The sequence below is a fragment of the Artemia franciscana genome, chromosome 14 (genome assembly GCF_032884065.1).
Source record: "Artemia franciscana chromosome 14, ASM3288406v1, whole genome shotgun sequence".
Taxonomy (NCBI): Eukaryota; Metazoa; Arthropoda; class Branchiopoda; order Anostraca; family Artemiidae; genus Artemia; species Artemia franciscana.
In genome coordinates this window covers 38951861-38970894 of record NC_088876.1, presented here as the reverse complement: position 1 = coordinate 38970894, position 19034 = coordinate 38951861, and the positions used below count along the sequence as shown (strand labels likewise).

The following is a 19034-nucleotide window of genomic DNA, read 5'->3' as shown; positions in this document are numbered from 1 at the left end:
CGACCGGCCAATTACCAACAGGAGCCCTATCCCCTTCTTCCCCATCTGATACAAATAGAAGAATTGAAAAACGAATAAGAAACGCATAAGAAAAAAACGAATAAATAGAAGAAAGAAAAATAAGTCCTTGTCCTTTGGACATCCCACTTCCTCTTATTAGTGCCTATGGTGACTTCCTTTCTAAGCCCTTATCTTTCCTGTTGAACGAGATTACCGAGTCTAGGCGAATTCCAACAATTTGGAAACATGATTTCATAACCCCTTTGAAAAAGACAAACGGAAAGCCTGGTGTTGAAGGCGTTCGTCCTATTACTCTTACTCCTATTTTCTCGAAACTTTATGAAGGATTCCTTTCACATTGGCTAAAGGAAAAAATCTTACCTCTTGCCGACCTGATTCAATTTGGGAACATAAAATCCACTTCTATTTCCCACTACCTCGTTTCTCTTATTGACCACGTCGAGAAAATCCTCAAAAAGCCTAATTCCTGGCTTAATTTAATTTCCATTGACCTTCAGAATGAATTTACTTTTCTTAACCACATTATTTTAATTGAAAAACTTGTCAGCGAGTTCAATTTTGATCCGTTACTGGTGAAATTGGTTGCCACCTTCTTATCAAATAGTTCGCAGGGTGTCAAATACCAGAATCATTATTCAAATCCTCTCCTTGTCTACAATGGTATACCCCAAGGTACTGTCCTAGGTCACCTCCTCTTTTTAGTCATGGTTAACAGCCTCGCGAAGGAATTTCATGACCGATGGAAATTTGTTGATGACCTAACGGTTGTTGAAACTTGCTTCAGGAATTTAATAAGCGACCCATGAGTATCCTCAACGAAATTGTAGATGAGGCCTTGGATTTAGACATGACAGTAAACCCCGTAAGTCCATGATAATGCCGACTTGTTTCCTCAAATCCTCGCTCTGTTTTCTTAATCCTATCCCTCCTGAAACTTCTGTGTCCTCATTTGAACTACTTGGCGTCACATTTTCTTCAAATTTAAAGTGCTAAAGACATCATCCATAGAGCTAATGTTTCTATCGCCCTACCAAAGCTTCTAAATAAATTTAGCGTCCCCGTTTCCCACTCCTTAAGGATTTACAGGTCTTTTGTCGGCCCACATCTCGAATATGCTTGTCCAATTTAGCACCTTGATATCTCTCGCGAAGAATCGGAAAAAGTCAGAGGCGCCATTTGGGCCAAATCTTGGGGTGGGCATGAACTCCATTTTGCCCTCCCCCCCAACTTTCACTTAAGAAAAAATGCGAGTTTTGGCAGCACATCGATCGAATATTCTAAGTAAAAACTCATTTTCAACACCCGTGTGTTGCATGGATATGTACTGTAACCCAATGTGGAACTCAGCCACACTGACCTCTAAGATTAATTATAACATCAAAGATCATAATCAACGAGGTTAAGTGATTGAACTGAAAGTGGAAAATTCAACCAGACTAAAGGCTGGCCCTCCTCAGCGAGAAACTTTCTAATTTAAGTAAACAATACGTCGGTGAAAGTAATAGGCGTGCTTTCGTACACTTTCGTACTTTCATAGGCGTGTTTTTTGTTTTCATACAGCCTATCGCTAGAGTTTGCAGCGTCTGCAATGACCCACTGCAAAGGCAACACCAAAACACGTAGATTTTGTCAAAGTTTTATAGGAAAATAAATAACAGATCGTAATAATCTGATATTTAAAAACAAGCTAAAACTAATAACTAGTTTAATTAACTAAAAAAAAACTAAATAACAATTTGGATTATTATTGACAAGAACTTATCATTTAAGTACCATGTAAAAGCTATAAGTAGAATATTATCGCGGAATTTAGGGATTATCCGTAAATTAAAACATTGTTTTCCTTCATATGCATACGGTTATTATATTTTTCTCTGATACATCCGAATCTTTTGTATTGTTCGTCTGTATGGCTTGGTACTTTCCCCTCAACACTTTGCCCAATTATACTGCAGAATAGTACCAATAGATCATTTTGTGGAATAGAGAACCGGAATTTGGTCAGGTCAATTAATATAGTATAATGAACACAGAATAATTAATATGATAATTAATAATATACTATAACAATATAATAGTATACTATAATTTTTATAATTAATAATGAACACAGTATAATTAATATGATAATTAATAATATACTATAATAATATAATAATATACTATATTTTTTTTAATTAATAATGAACACAGTATAATTAATATGATAATTAATAATATACTATAATTTTTATAATTAATAATGAATACAGTATAATTAATATGATAATTAATAATATACTATAATAATATAATAATATACTATAATTTTTATAATTAATAATGAATAGAGTATAATGAATATGATGGTTGCAGCTGGATTGCGTGATTTTTATACACTGGTTTTTATTTAAAAGTATTATCATGGGTGCCTTCCAGACTGTTTTACCGGAATATTTCGGGAAAGGTCCAACGTCCATTATGACGGAACTCGGACAAGTGGAGATATTGAGGTTCCTGGCCTAGTTTCAGGTAGGGCTGCTTTTTCAGTTATATACAGAGAGGCTAAGCTGTGGAATACGCTTGTCCCAAGAACCAACGAATTACCCATTAGTCATTTCAAATCTGAGCTGCGTGTGGGGTCGCTTGGCAAGTATACATTCGAAACAGACTGAGATTGATGGAATTAAATTTGATAATAATTGTTTATAATTTTTTTGCTTCGGGATTATGATATTATGTTGTTTTATTTTGTATGAATTATTGATGTAAGTTTTCTTTTCGGTACACGATTTCACCCTTCTACTTATTATAGATTAACTTGTTTTTGCTTTTTGTTTTATTTTTTTCTCTTCTATTTTTTGTTCTTTTTTGTTAATAACACTCCCTCGCAAGCGACGCTTTTGGTGTGCTACCAATTGACTTTGTCTCTGTAAATTTTTTTGATAATAAATGCGCGATTACTACTTAAAAACTAGCAGCAAAACCTGTCAGCGACAGCCATAAACAAAGAAAAGACGTAGCTTTACTTTTTTATCAGGACCAAAGAATTTTTTAGCCCCTTCCTCCCAATTCAAAATTCGAAGGGGTTTATAAGGGACGTATGCAGGGGCAGGAGAATTGGGGCCTAACAGTCCCCCTTCCTTTCAAGAATTCTAAATTTACTAGATTTCTATGGATTTCTCACCCAAGTTATATAATGAAATTTACCGAAAGAATTTTTGAGGGGCTTGCAAAAAGAATAAATATCCCTGGATACGTATTGCTTCTTTTGCAAGTTTATATATTTTCTTTTATTTTGCAGATATGACAAAAACCTTGGAGGGTGATGGGGGGGGCAAACCCCTTGAAGTCCAAATTTAAAAAAATGTCCTATATGATCCTGTGGACAGTTCATTGGAAATTGTCTAGTTCTCTCCGCAGTGCCAGCAAGGAATGACAAAAATTTAATGCAGTTATATGGGACCTAGTGAAATCAGGAGTGGTTATTATATTTGGAAAGATCATTGAATACGGAATTTAATTACATAAATTTGATTTTCCTATTTGATTCTCACCTTTTAAAAAACCTTTTTGTCCTAAGCTATACTATACCTGCCCTTTTTGAAAATACTTTTAAGAAGACACATTCAGTTTCCAGGTTCTAAGACATTTTATAGGATTATATGAATTTTGAAACTTAACAATTAACGTATTAACAATTAACATATTTCAATTAACGTATTTATAATCCATGTACACAAAAAGAGTATAAAGATAGAGTAAAAAAAAAGAAAAAGAAAAGAAACAAGAGCAAAAAGTACGATCAAAGAAAATATTGCAGAGCCACAACCTCTTAACAGTTTTAAGAATCTAAACAATTTTTTGCAATTTAATAAAACCTGAATATTAAATATTCAGGTTTTAATATACTATACTACAATATCACGCTAAAAACTGTGTCATTGTCAGAAATGCCATCGCATCAATTTTACTCCCACAAAACCGACGCTTGCGATCGTCCAAACTGACCGCAATTATGCCGGGAATATAGTCACGTCCGAGATACGATAATTTACTCTACTCTTTGGACAATAAATTCCGCTATAGTCAGAAATGCGGCCGCGTCAATCTTACCAATACTTCCATAAAACTAATTTTTACCATTTTCAGAACTGGTCGCAGTTGTGCCCGGAATATGGTCACGTCCGAGATGGGATTATTTACCGCACTGTTTGGCAAATCCATCCCAATAAAAGCAAAAATTAGTAAACAACTTTTGCTTTTAATCTGGAACCCAAAATTATTAACAAAACTCTTAACCTAAAAACACTAATATAAAAAAGACAACCTTTATGCCCAAGCAGGACGAATCATAAATAATTATAAGAAAAAAAGAGAGGGGATACCTTCAACGCTCGATTTTCCTTCACAAGGTTTTCATTAGCTACAGGATCCTCTCTCCTTTTCTTCATGAATTCCTGCTGCGATCGTAAACGGTTTTCTGCTGTTTCCTCGGCTCTTTCTTGAAGCTTGAAATTTATAAAACATAAATCATTAAGAATCAAAAAAAAAGAAAAAACTTTTTTCAAAATTTAAATTTTTTCTAAAATATTAATTATTTTGAAGATTTATATGGCTGAAGATTATGAAGATTATACATAAATACATTGAGAATCGAAAAAAAGAAAAAAACCTAAGATTTTCTTCTGACGCTCCTAGGATCTAAACTTAGAATGTCCTACGAAAGTTTTGATTAAACCATACTAAAACAAAACCATACAAAAATACATAAATAACAAGAGCCAAGAGTCCCTATGGCACTTGTGACGAGGTCGAAAGAGCCAAGAGCTCATATGGCACTTGTGACGAGGTCGAAAGAGCCAAGAGCTCATATGGCACTTGTGACGAGGTCAAAAGAGCCAAGAGCTCATATGGCACTTGTGACGAGGTCGAAAGAGCCAAGAGCTCATATGGCACTAGTGTCGAGGTCGAAAGAGCAGAGCTCATGTGGCACTTGTGACGAGGTCGAAAGAGCCAAGAGCTCATATGGCACTTGTGACAAGGTCGAAAGAGCCAAGAGCTTCTTCCCACTAAGTTTCATTACGATCCCTCCACTCTAAACGTTTTCCAAGATTTCGCTTTCTCTCTCCAGCCCTCCTCGATGCCACCAGATACGGTCGAGATTTAAAATAAGAGCTTTGAAACACGAGGTCCGTCTAAATATTAAATTTTATTAAGATCCAATCACCCGTTCGTAAGTTAAAAATCCCTCATTTTTTTCTAATTTATCTGAATTACCGAAATAGGTGTCCCCCCAACTCTCCCAAAGAGAGCGAATCGAGTACGATTCTGTCAATGACGTATCAAGGAAATTCGTTTATTCTATCCACCAAGCTTCATCGCGATTCCTCCACTCCAAGTGTTTTTCCAAGATTTCCCCCTCCAACTCCCCGAATGTCAAAAGATCTGGTCGGGATTTGAAATAAGAGCTCTTGAGACATAAATTCCTTCTAAAAATCAAATTTCATTAAGATCCAATCATCTATTCGTAAGGTAAAAATACCCCAATTTTCACGTTTTCCAAGAATTCCGGTTTCCCCCTCCAACTCCCCCCAATGTGACAGGATCTGGTCGGAATTTAAAATTAGAACTTTAAAGCACAAGATCCTTTTAAATATCAAATTTCATTAAGATCTGGTCACCCTTTCGTAAGTTACAAATACCTCAATTTTCAAAATTACCCCCCTCCAATTCCACCAAAGAGAGCAGATCCGGTTCGGTTATGTCAGTCACGTATCTTAGACAGGTTTCTATTCTTCCCATCCAGTTTCATCCTGATCTCACCGCTTTAAGTATTTTCTAAGATTTCCAGTCCCCCCAATTACGCTTGATCCGGTTGAGATTTAAAATAAGAGATCTGAGTTATGAGGTCCTTCTAAATATGAAGTTTCATGAAGATCCGATCACTCCTTCGTAAGTTAAAAACAAGTATTTTTTTCTTATTTTTCAGAATTAATCCCCCCCCCCCCCAATAGAGCGGATCCGTTCCAATTATAAAAATCGCGTATGTAAGACTTATGCTTATTTTTCCCACCAAGTTTCATCCCGATTCCTCCAATCTAAGCGTTTTCCATGATTTTAGGATCTCCTACCCCAATCTTCCGCCAATGTCACCAGATCCGGTCAGGATTTAAAATAAGAGCTTTAAGACACGATATCCTTCTAAATATCAAATTTCATTAAAATCCGATCACTTGTTCGCAAGTTAAAAATGCCTGATTTTTCTAATTTTCTGAATTAACCCCGCCCCCCCATTCTCCCAAAGAGAGCAGATCCGTTCCCGTTATGTCGCTCACGTATCTAGGACTTGTGCTTATTTTTGCCACCAAGCTTCATCCCAATCCCTCCACTTTAAGCGTTTTCCAAGATTTCAGGTTTCCCCCCCCCCCCCAACTCCCCCTAATGTCACCGGATCCGGTCGGGATTTAAATAATAGCTCTAAGACACACGATATCTTTCTAAATATCAAATTTCATTAAGATCCGATTACCCTTTCGTAAGTTAAAAATACCTCATTTCTTCTAATTTTTCCGAATTAACCGCCCCCACTCCCCCCAGATGGTCAAATCAGAGAAAAAACTACTTCTAATTTAATCTAGTTTGGTCCTTGATACACCTGCCAGATTTCATCGTGTTAGCTTATCTGGAAGTACCCAAACTAGCAAAACCGAGACAGACCGACAGTATTTGCGATAGCTATATGTCACTTGGTAAGTGCCATAAAAATAAAACAAAACAACATCAACACAAATTAATACAAAAAAAGATATTAAGCAAAAAAAATATACGGCAAAATTCAGCTAGGGGGTTTCTCTACGTTTTCTAAATTATCTTCGAAAATGAAAAACAATTATTTAGTGGATCATCATCATTTATTTTACACTAAATATAACAAAAACAAAACCGAGCGAAAAACTGGGTCCCCAGAAACATACTTATGGATATTTTCAATAAAAAGAAGAAGAAAAAGATAAATGTTGGATGGATTTAGCACATTTCAATGCATAAAGAGACAAAAAACCAATGAATAAGAAGGCCAAATATATAACCAAGTGAAAAAGAATTTCAGAACCAAGGACATCAAATTAATGAGCGCTGGACCCTTGCGACTATTCGCACATGAAAAGGACAAATTGCTAAAATACTTCTTGGGCTGCTTCAAAATTATGAAGTTTATAGGATAGTATCATATTTCCGCCAGTGTTGCCACACTGGAGTGTTAAAACAATTAGGCAAAACATGATTTTTAAATTTACCAGCACTTTCCTTCGGCAATAATTCAATTAACAACAATGCGTCGATTCGTGCAAGAACTCTCTTAACCTATTTGGTCCCTAATATTTTTACCTGCCTTTTTGCTGATCTAAACCCAAGTACTTTTTTTTTAATTTTTTTTTCACCCAGTACTATCAAAACCGCATTAAATGCAATTAGAGTTATTTAAAAAAAAAATTGAATTGTTGACTATTTCAGATTTTTAAAGATATTTTTCTTTGTTTTTAGAATATATATATATATATATATATATATATATATATATATATATATATATATATATATATATATATATATATATATATATATATATATATATATATATATATATATATATATAAAAATATGTATATGATTTATTTTAATTTTGAAGATTTATATGGTTGTGTAATTTTCCACTTTACAAAATTCAAACAATCAGATTTTATTTTTATACTTTATTTATACTTTCATTCATAAATTTAAATACTTCTACACGCACATACATATATACACGCATACAGCCATACTTTCGTATATACACACATATTATCATATATACATACATACCTCACATACATACATATATACTTTCAAACATTAATTTCACTTTCATATTTTTTGTACTTTAGTCAACGTAGGTAGAAGAATTCAAATAAATTACAAAGAAGTGCGTCCATTTATTAATACTATCAAATATGCAATTTTATGAGGAGGTAGAATTGCATGACTACCCAATATCAAGGCAAACTGTCTATAGTTTTCAATTTCGCTCTGTACAGCGATGCCGATCGAGATTTTATCTTTACGCTCATGTTTACTTAGATGTTCTCGTTAATAGTATTGCAGTTTGTTGTTAAAATATAAAGCCAATGCACTTTTCGCAAATACGATAAACAAAACCATTCTTTTTATAGAACTTTTTATAGGAGGTATTAAAATACCCAGGGGGTATTTTCCAGGGGGTATTTTCCGGAGAAGGGTAGACACCGGCTCCCATTTAGGACTGCTCGCACAAGAAAAAGCAAATTATTACAAGTCGATAATTATTATGCTTATATATTGCATACCTAGCTAAAATACCTTTGTGAATGGGGCTTTATGATTAAGCTGTGCTCTACACTCAAATTCAAACTGAGAGAGTAAAATTTTAGATGTTCTAGTTAATAGTATTCCAGTGTGTTGTTAAAATATAAAGCCAATGCACTTTTCGCAAATACGATAAACAAAACCATTCATTTTATAGAACTTTTTATAGGAGGTCAAAACTCGACCCATGTGATCAAACGTTCTCATGCCTGCTTATTCACAAATCGGTGTCTAGAGACCATCAATTTAGACAAATCACTTGGAGTATTTTCGGTGGGCGGGTATTTTCCAGGGGGTATTTTCCGGGGAGGGGTAGACACCGGCTCCCATTTAGGACTGCTCGCACAAGAAAAAGCAAATTATGACAAGTCGATAATTATTATACTTATATATTGCATACCTAGCTAAAATACCTTTGTGAATGGGGCTTTATGGTTAAGCTGTACTCTACACTCAAATTTAACTTACCTCTTCCACATATTCTGTGAAGGCTTTTTCTCGTTGAGCGAATATATCCTCATATTCTTTGCTAATCTCTTCTCTTAAGTCAATTTCAAGGTTTTCGTTTTCTTCTTCCATCTAAAATAAGCAAAACCAAGTCAATATATTAAGAAACAAATAAAAGTTGAAATAAGGATAATTACTTTTACTAGACAGTGAAAACAGATACAAAAGTTCTGTATATTTTAATCAAATGTAAGTGATCGTCATCAGCAGACAAACTAAAGTGTTAAACTCAATGTTAAACATGTAAAACTAAGTGTTAAACAATCAATTTGTATTTATTTTCACTGTTAGTAAAAGGACTTATCCCTATTTGAACTACTATTTCTTCGTCATAGAAAGGCAATACGGTCTTCGAAAAATATACCAATATATTTAGGATTAAAAAAACAAACTATTCCATATATGAAGGGAGCTGTCTTTCTTGAAAATTTTTGACAAAAAATCAAAACTTTCGCGTAAAGAGTGAGGGTTGAGGATGGAGCGGCCCCTCTCATACATAGAATAGTTTCTGTCCGATTTAAGCTTTAAAGTTACTCCTTACTTTCAGTTGATTTTTTTTTATTATTTCTGATCTTTTTCAAATCATGACAGGAAATTGCCTTCCTCCTTCTCGTGTAAAATTTCCCCTGAAAAATTACAATATGGAAAATCTCCTCCCCACGGAAAACACTATTTTGGAAAATCATCATCACAGAAGATACTCTCGAAAAGTCTGCTTAACTCTCCAGTAATAAATAGGAAAAATTACAATATGGAAAATCTCCTCCCCACGGAAAACACTATTTTGGAAAATCATCATCACAGAAGATACTCTCGAAAAGTCTGCTTAACTCTCCAGTAATAAATAGGAAAAATTACAATATGGAAAATCTCCTCCCCACGGAAAACACTATTTTGGAAAATCATCATTACAGAAGATACTCTCGAAAAGTCTGCTTAACTCTCCAGTAATAAATAGGAAAAATTACAATATGGAAAATCTCCTCCCCACGGAAAACACTATTTTGGAAAATCATCATCACAGAAGATACTCTCGAAAAGTCTGCTTAACTCTCCAGTAATAAATAGGAAAAATTACAATATGGAAAATCTCCTCCCCACGGAAAACACTATTTTGGAAAATCATCATCACAGAAGATACTCTCGAAAAGTCTGCTTAACTCTCCAGTAATAAATAGGACCAGACTATGTGAACAATGCGAAAATTGCGTAACTTACAACCCTTTCACCAGGGACTATGGGAACTTATACCGCAAAGACATAGTTATTGGAACTATCAACTATGTTGAATCTAATTGCAATCATGACTAGATGTCTCTTGAAAAAAAGGCGCATGGTATGGAGGCTAAATACCCTCCAATCTTTTGGGATATAAAAAAGAAAGAAAAAAAGTGAAAATGCATCCGTGATCCTTCTTCTAGCGAAAAAAAAGGCAAAATTCTACATTCATGTATGTAGAAGCATCTACAGCAGAATTCTCAGGTATGCTGAATCTGACGGTGTGATTTTCATTAAGATAACTTGATTCGCACAGGGTGTTTTCCCCTTTTTTCGAAAATTGGGTAAATTTTCTGGGTTCGTAGTTTTTTATGGGTAACATTAAACCTAATAAACGTAATATATTTTGAATAAGTATGAAAAACCACTTCATTTCATGAATATATTGTTAACAAAATTCTGTTTTTAAAAGTGTCAGTTATGATTGAGCTGAGCCACTCCTTACTTACAGTTCGTTACCACGAATTATTTGAAAAGTCAATTATAAGGACAAATTTATATATTACTTTGTGGCCACCATTTATGGTTATATATCCCATAAAGGACCTTTTATCTAGGGAAAATAGTTATTGGTTTTTAAGGTCTTCATAAAGGTCATATCCTGGTCATATCCATTAGCATTATTTTAAGCAAAACAAAAACAAACAAAAAAAAAGAAAAACAACAGCTTTCTCTAAAACAAATTACATTAAGAAGTAGACCCCGACACCGTGTCGGTTTTCTTTCCGGCGGCAAATAGCTGATTTTTAGGGAAAACAGTGGCAAGCTGTGCCACGCCATTGATTTTCTCCGGTAGCTTGCTGCCAGCTAACACTGATTTTCTCATTAGGAACGAGTTTCAAATCTTTTCAAAACACCCCAAGCGATGAATCGTTTGAATTCGAATAAACAAGAGTCTGTAAGAGCCCTGTAGAACTCCAAGGGCGTCTACTACACAATGACACATGTAAATTTGTGGAAAACGCGACAAAACAACAATTTTAAAAGTCTGTATTATCAAGAGTCTTTTTTCACACTTTTTAATCGCTTCCTATTCAATAAACGGTAGCGTTCACTTCCCTCAATGTCTGTGTTTTCATTGTGTTTCGCTGTGTTTTTGTTGTACTCAATGAAGCCCAGTGATCACAGTATCATATCTTTCAAGCCAGTGTGTGTCATAACGCTGAAGCAGTTTTGTTCTTCGTGTGCCACAGAACACAAAAGATACTAAGGACTCAGTTCGTTTGAGAAAAGTGGAAGAAAAAACAATAGACAAAAAGTCTTGCAAATACCTCATAGCAGTTACATTAGACCTTGTTTCGAGACCTCAACTGAGACAAAATTTAACAATGAAAGTCCCAATACACGTGAAAGCAAACGAATGATATTTTCCGTCTCCATTCTATCAGGCAGGGGCGTCGCAAGGGGGGGGGGCAATTTTTTAGATTCGGTAAAATCTAAATCAAAACTCTAAAATTACACCGAATCAGAGAGAGAAAAAAATAAAAGAGAAAAATAGAGAGAGAAAAAGAGAAAAGAGAGAGAAAAATAGTTACAGCAGAATCCCAGAAGGTCCAAAATTTTAATCTGATTACTATACCAACTCAAAGATCCGGCAGAGAAAATCCAAAATTTATTAGTATAATTTATTAATTCTGGGAAGGAAGTCTGGTAGTGATATGTTTAGCTATTAAATATTGTTAAGGCCCAATCAAAATCTATAATCATCCCGCAAATTTGAAAAAGTTGAGAATTTGGCTGAATTTTGCACAAGATTTTAATCACATTCCTCTCTTTTTTTTAAAAATTCAAGTGAATTTTCTGGAACAAATATGGTAAAATGACAAATTCGTTAACATGCATTTTCATAGTTTCTCCGAATCGGCCAAATTCAAACTGAGAGAGTAAAATTTTTTCCTGACCTAAAATAAGTTATTTGCTTTTCAAACTGCTTTTGCATTACTTCGACCCAATTAATTTTCATCTTTTTTCATCAAAGTTGAAAAGTGAGCAATAAAACAAATTAACCAAAACATGGCCTCGGTTGCAAGAGTTCAAGAATATAATTTTTTCTCTCGGCTTGTTAAAAATGATCTTAACTTAGAATCGTTGATCTGAGCTCAAGTTTTCATCTGCGTTTTAAAACAAAAATAACGACTGAAGGTATTATTCCCCCAGTTTTTAATACACAAACTTCAGAACAAATCAAAACGGATGTGGCTTTTTCAATGCTATCATAGGTTCTGGCCGTTCAAATCTTTTGTTGATACACGACAATGTGGAGTCGTTTTAAGAAGGAAGATAATTTTTACGGAAAACGAAAGTTTGTAATCCTCAACATTCCAAATATTTTACCACTTCATGGCACACTGAGTCACTTGAAAGACGGAAAGCTTAGTCCAAGATTCAAATAAATTTAGAAAATTTTTTACAATGAAATACAGGGATGGAAAAACTGAGGAAATGACAAATTATGGTTCATGATGTAAGATATATCTTAAAAGTAAAAAAATAATAGAGGTACAAAAGCAAAATAAGATCTGTAAAGGGAAAATATTTATTGCTGCAAACCATTTCGAATAAATTATCAAACTATGCTGTAAGAAATCAAGAGGATTGCAGTAAGGGATAGAATAAACTTTTTAAAAGAACATCCCAAATTTCTGGGAGGCTCTGGGGGCGTTCCCCCTAATTACGCCGCTGCCTACTCTGTTTCTAAGCTCTAAGAATTCAATGTCAATAAACTTTTACAAAGTTATGTAGCACGCTAGGTTACCTAGTACACCGAAATCAACAGGTTATTGTAAAAACGTAAGGGTAAATACAGATAGACCGGCGGTACATTGGCGTGTCAACGGTACAGGTGGCAAACCGGCACACCGCGAAAATATTTCTCGATAAAGGCGCGTCTTTCACTAGCGGTGCGTTGTCGGGGTCTATTAAAAAGGCTGTTTTTCTTTGTTCTCAGAAGAATCTGGTCTGTTTGTAGGAGTAAACAAGGCTTTAATAGAATAAGGCAAGTTTAGTAAATAAAATACGACCAGTGTTGCTTTATGAATCACTGCTCGCCCATCTAACTGAAAGTAGAATTTGTGAAGTCTTCAAAAAAGTCTTGAGACACTCAGATGCACCTTACAGGATAGAAAATAGCCCCTAGGTTTAAATAAGCCCATCACGTAGAGCTTTAACATTCAAAATTTGGTGAATTAGCCCTTTACCGATAATAGGGAATAGCAAGACCACATCAAGGGCTGAAATGCACTGTTACCGCTGTCGATTTAGTCAGAATGTAAGACGAGAAATGAAACTAGTTTAATTCATAAGATTTTGTAACTAAAGTTGAATTAAATAAATTAAAAAATTCAATTCAGTAAAATAATGCCAAAATTTAAAGATCAAACAAGGTCAGCCTAAAAGGAACCTCAAGCAAAAAAAAAATAATCCTGACTAAGATGCTCTTCCGGAGAATACAAGCGATCACCGCTCATGTTTCGACGAGTATCAGCCTGGGTTCCGACCAAGACGATCTAACATTGACCAAATCTTTACTGTGTGCCAACTGATGGAACGCAACATTGAGTTTAAAAGAGAGCTCTATAAACAATTCGTTGATTTCCGACAGGCTTTAGACATCATGTGGAGGAAAGGTCTTTGGCATATTTTAAAACACTATGGTGTCCCAGACGAAATCGTCAAAATCGTTGAGGACATGTACAAAAAGTTCATGCCAAATTCTGACAAAAGATGGCCTGTAATAAATTCTCAACAACTTCTAAAATCGTCCAGGGATGCATAATATCCCCATGTCTGTTCAACCTAATCCTGCGTGCTATTCTCGCCCTGACACCCATTGGGTGTGGGGCGAAAATAAGTGAGATCCTAGTCTACAAACTAGCGCACGCTGATGATGCCGACCAGCTGGCCACGACCCCCCAAAATCTCCAAAGACGGGAAGACAACATTTCGAAAGCAACGAATTCGTTTAGGATGCAGATTAATAAAAACAAGACATAAGTCATGTTTACATCATACAAAGACCAGGTGCATGCTATTGCTATTCCCCCCCCCCCCCCTCTGTAATAACTGATGGGGAGCAAGTAGAAACAATCAACCGATTTCTTTATCTTGGTAGTTTATTAACGGCTGATAATGCCACACTACCGACATTAAACGCTGCCTTGCCCTAGCCAGATCTAGTTTAAGAAGACTAACAAATTTATGGAAATCGTCCTCTCAAACCTCATCTTTTTAGTCGTCATCTGAAACCTCACCTTTTTAACAGCCTGATCATACCCATTGCTCTGTATAGGTGTGAAACATGGACAATAAAAGATGAAGACTAGCGAATTCTTCTTGTATTCAAAATGAGATGCCTACACCGGATAGCAAAGATTAAATACATTGACCGTGTCACAAATGAAGAAGTCCATGGAAGAGTAAAATCACTAGACAAAACAAACCACCTAAACAAAGTTAATAGACAGCAACTACGCCGGTTTGGGCACGTCAAGAGAATGGAATCCATTCGACAACCCAAGGTCTCGCTCGATGGGCGTGTTGAAGGGCGTTGACCAAGGTCTTCGACGATGGAAGACCTCGTAAGAGAGGATTAACAACTTTGATAGGCAACATATCACCCAACTATCCAGAACTGTGCCTGACCAAACAGCATATCTAGCACTGATCCAAAATTTTGAAAAAAGCGGCCTCAAAACGTCCCATGAGGATTGATGGGAATTAAGTAAGTATTATGTTTTTTATTTAACAGTGTATTATTTATATTATATAAATAATTATTTGAAAATCTTATATAAATAATGAGCAAAATATTGTAATATAACTATTATTTAATAAATTACTTATCTATTTAATTCACAATAATAACTATTTGTACTCACTTCCTTAATTCTCCTTTCTAGCATCAAAACCTTCTTCTTGAGAGCTTCTACACTATCTTTTCTCACAGCTGTTTCTACTTTCGACTCTTCATCTTCGGACTCACTTTCACTTTCATTCTCACTTTCTTTGATATAAGTAAGCTCTCCAGCACTTGGCTTTTCTTCTATTTCTTCAGAAAGTTCTGTCAGAGTAGCTTATGGAAACAAATTGAAATAAATGTACTCTATTCGCAAAAATTGCATAATCAAAACCAAATAGAATTAAAAATAACTGAAAATAAGGTACAGGATCAAAATTAGAAAAAAAGAGAGAATTGACACATGGTAGAAGCTAAATTAAGAAAGGTTCACTTTGTCAGATATAATATATCTAAAACGATCAAAAATGGATCAAAGAAACGATCATCAAAAATGTTTTTTTGAGGTCAAAGGAAAATACTAAAAAAAACACGCAAATGGAATATTTCTAGAGGACAATCGCCTCTCATCTTCCGAACAAAACAAAAAATTATTTAAGGAAAAAGCAAAAAAAAAAAGAAAAAAAAAGTTGAGACTCAATGTAAAAAAAAACAAACAATAAAGACCAATGAAAAAAGAAAATTCAATAAAAGCAAAATTAGAAGGATTAAAACCAAATACCTGACAATCGTAAAGCAAGTTATTTACCAATATCCACGATTTGCACAAAATTCAAAAGTTTGATCTGCCATCATGTGTTTTTGTGTTTTTTTTTCAGTATTTTCGTTTGGCCCTAAAAAAACACTTTTGATTGTTTCTCCTTTATATCATAGAAGGCCAATGGTTTAAGAAATTATCTTCGTTAGAAATTAATTGGTATAAGCCTAGAATTGGGTCTGTTGAGAATAAAACATGTCAAGGAAACATTTTGTTTTTTTACTTTAAGATGTGCGGAATAACTGTAGTTAAAAACATTCAAAAGAATTTCACAGTCAACAAATGACCTTTTGATTTAAATGAAGTGAAGCAGTTTTGGCAAATCTTCTCCATATGAAAGAAAGCCCAAAAATTATTTTAAGAGATTATTTTTTGGATATTTTCAAATCTTGAGAATTAACCCTTCATTTACCTCAGATGCAAGGGAAAAGATTTTATTTTTCAGTTAAATGAAGTCTCATTGAATATTTTGACAGCTTTGAATTTTCCAGTTGTGCTAACTGCCTTGATTGAAACCCTTGTGTGCACGTCGTACGTGCATTGATTAGATATCTTCGCAATTTGCTTCACAATTTGATTAGTAAGCGAGCATAGGCTTCTTTTGTTTCGAGCTAACCTCTGGTTAGCTTTTCGAACTGTTGAAACATCTAAGATCTTCTATCAAATTTGCAAATTAGCCCTCTGTCTTTGAGACTGTTAGCCGAAGCTCAGACTTGCAAAATGAGATTTTTAGCATCCAACGTCCAAGAGTTCTTTGATGTTGCTAAAATTGATGCCCTATATTTGAATTAAGGCAAATTGTAATGAGTGAGATAAAATAAATCTATAATGAGCAATATAATAGATTCTTAATTGAAGATAATAATAATCAAACGAAAACTGAGTCAAGACGGTCTGATTCACCAAAGCTATTAGAAAAAAATAGAAAATTTAGAGTACCTCAGAAAATCTCACCCAACGTGAAAATTAGAGTTTAATTTAAGAATAAATTTTTCCTAATTGCCTGTCATTAATAAATTTTTCCAAGAAAACTTGCACATCCAATTGAAATATTATTATGATATCAATCAGTTTGGTGCTTTTGCTCGTCTATCCTCAGTTTCTGAGTTTAACCTCAGTCTCAGAGACTTTTAGTAAACATTAAAGATATCATAAATATAGCCTAAGTTACCAAACATTATAATTGCCTAATATCCTAAATATCCTGATAGCCTAAAGGCACCAGGATACCCCACGTTTTTTTGTAAGATAGGACACATATAGTATATCTATATCATTTACTTTTAATGGCAAGATCTATTTTAATCTGCTTAGAATATTATTAAATAAATTTTTTTTCAACTGAGAGTAAGGAGCATTATCAAAACTTGAAACGAGCAGAAATTATTACATTTATGAAAATGGTTACCCCTCCTCAAGATACTTACACACTTTAATAAGTATAAATATATTGGGAAATTTTCCATTATAATGGAAGAACCGAGCGTGCTGAACCTGAAAAAACCTCAACACAACTATTCCATTTTAATTCAAAATCAACGGACTCGGTCGAGGCCTTCGGCCTCGACCTCGTTTATGTTTTCCATTATAATGGAAGAACCGAGCGTGCTGAACCTGAAAAAACCTCAACACAACTATTCCATTTTAATTCAAGTCTGGTTGCAGACTCTTTATACTTACTAAAAGTTCTACTAAGTTCTTACTAAGTTCTACTAAGTTCTAAAGTTCTTACTAAGTTCTGTTTTATAGAACTTTTAAGAGCTCTATTATTATTCTAATTAAACGGTCGTTGTGTTTTAAGAGTCGTTCTTAAAGAATTCGGACACAAAGTCAAAATTTAGCGTAAAGAACGAGGTTTTGAGGAGGGCCAATCTTTTTCCTATACACAATATTTTTTGTTTGTTTAAATTTATGGTATTGCTCCTTACTTTCAGTTGAAGCAAACTTTTCCTAATTTAATTTCTGATCATTTTTAAATATTGTCGAAAAACCCGGCACCTCCTCTACAGAAAATTCCTTCCTCCCACTGAAAATTCAAGCATGAAATGTTCTTTCGAAATGACAAAAAGTCCCCCCCCCCTTAAAAAAAGAAAAGCTGAGAGCTCATATGGCACTTGTGACGAGATCGGAATTGCCAAGAGCTCATATGACATGAGCTGTAGCGAAATTCTAAAAATCAATAGATTGATTTAAAAGGAAAGTCAGAGGCTTAATGCTGGTCAGTATTTAAAATAAGAGCTCTGAGTCACGAGGTCTTTCTAAATATCAAAATACATTAAGATCCAATAACCCACTCGTAAGTTAAAAATACCTCAATTTTTCTAATTTTTCCTCTCCCTTCAGTCCCCCAGATGGTCGAATCCGGGAAAACAGCTTCATCAAGTCAATTTGTGCAGCTCCCGGACACGCAAACCAATTTCTATCGTCCTAGCACGTCCAGAAGCACCAAACTCGCCAAAGCACTGAACCCCACCCCCTAACTCCCCTAAAGAGAGCGAATCCAATCCGGTTAAATCATTCACAAATCTACGACATTTGCTCATTCTACCCACCAAGTTTCATCCCGATATCTCCACTCTAAGCGTTTTCCAAGATTTCCGGTTTCCCCCTCCAACTCCCCCCCCCTCAATGTCAACAGATCTGGTCGGAATTTCAAATAAGAGTTCTGAGACATGTGTTCTTTCTAAATATCAAATTTCATTAAGATCCAGTCATCCGTTCTTATGTTAAAAATACCTCAATTTTCTAATTTTTCCAAATTAACAACCTCAAGCTCCTCCAAAGAAAACGGAGCCATTCCAATTATGTCAATCACCTACCTATAGCTTGTACTTATCCTTTCCATCAAGTTTCATCCCAATCTCTCCGCTCTAAGCGTTTTCCAAGATTTCTGATTTCCAAGATTTCTGTTCCCCCACCCAACCCTCTATGTACCCGGATCCGATTCGAATTGAAAATGGAGCATCTGAGACATAAGATTCTTCTACATATGTATAGTTTTATTATAGTTCTATATATATATATATATATATATATATATATATATATATATATATATATATATATATATATATATATATATATATATATATATATATATATATATGTATATGTATATGTATATATATATATATATATAATATATTTCTATACATGTATAAGTTTCATTAAGATCCGATCACCCATTAGTAACCCATTAGTAAGATACCTCGATTTTCACGTTTTCCGAAAATTCTGGTTTCCCCTTCAGCATCCCCTAATGTCGCCGAATCTGGAGAGTTTTAAAGAACAAGATCCTTCTAAATATCAAAT

The 19034-nt window shown here is 34.5% G+C and overlaps 1 protein-coding gene across 1 annotated transcript in view; it reads right to left on the bottom strand.

The window, feature by feature from the left end:
• LOC136035799 (kinesin-like protein KIF20B) overlaps positions 1 to 19034 on the bottom strand; it is an 82785-nt gene that overhangs the window by 33120 nt on the left and 30631 nt on the right. Inside the window, exons 6-8 of the mRNA XM_065717770.1 lie at positions 15048 to 15241; positions 8854 to 8964; positions 4389 to 4511 (exon numbers count right to left, since the gene is read on the bottom strand). Of these exons, the coding sequence (XP_065573842.1) occupies positions 4389 to 4511; positions 8854 to 8964; positions 15048 to 15241 (428 nt within the window). The remainder of the gene's footprint in view (positions 1 to 4388; positions 4512 to 8853; positions 8965 to 15047; positions 15242 to 19034) is intronic.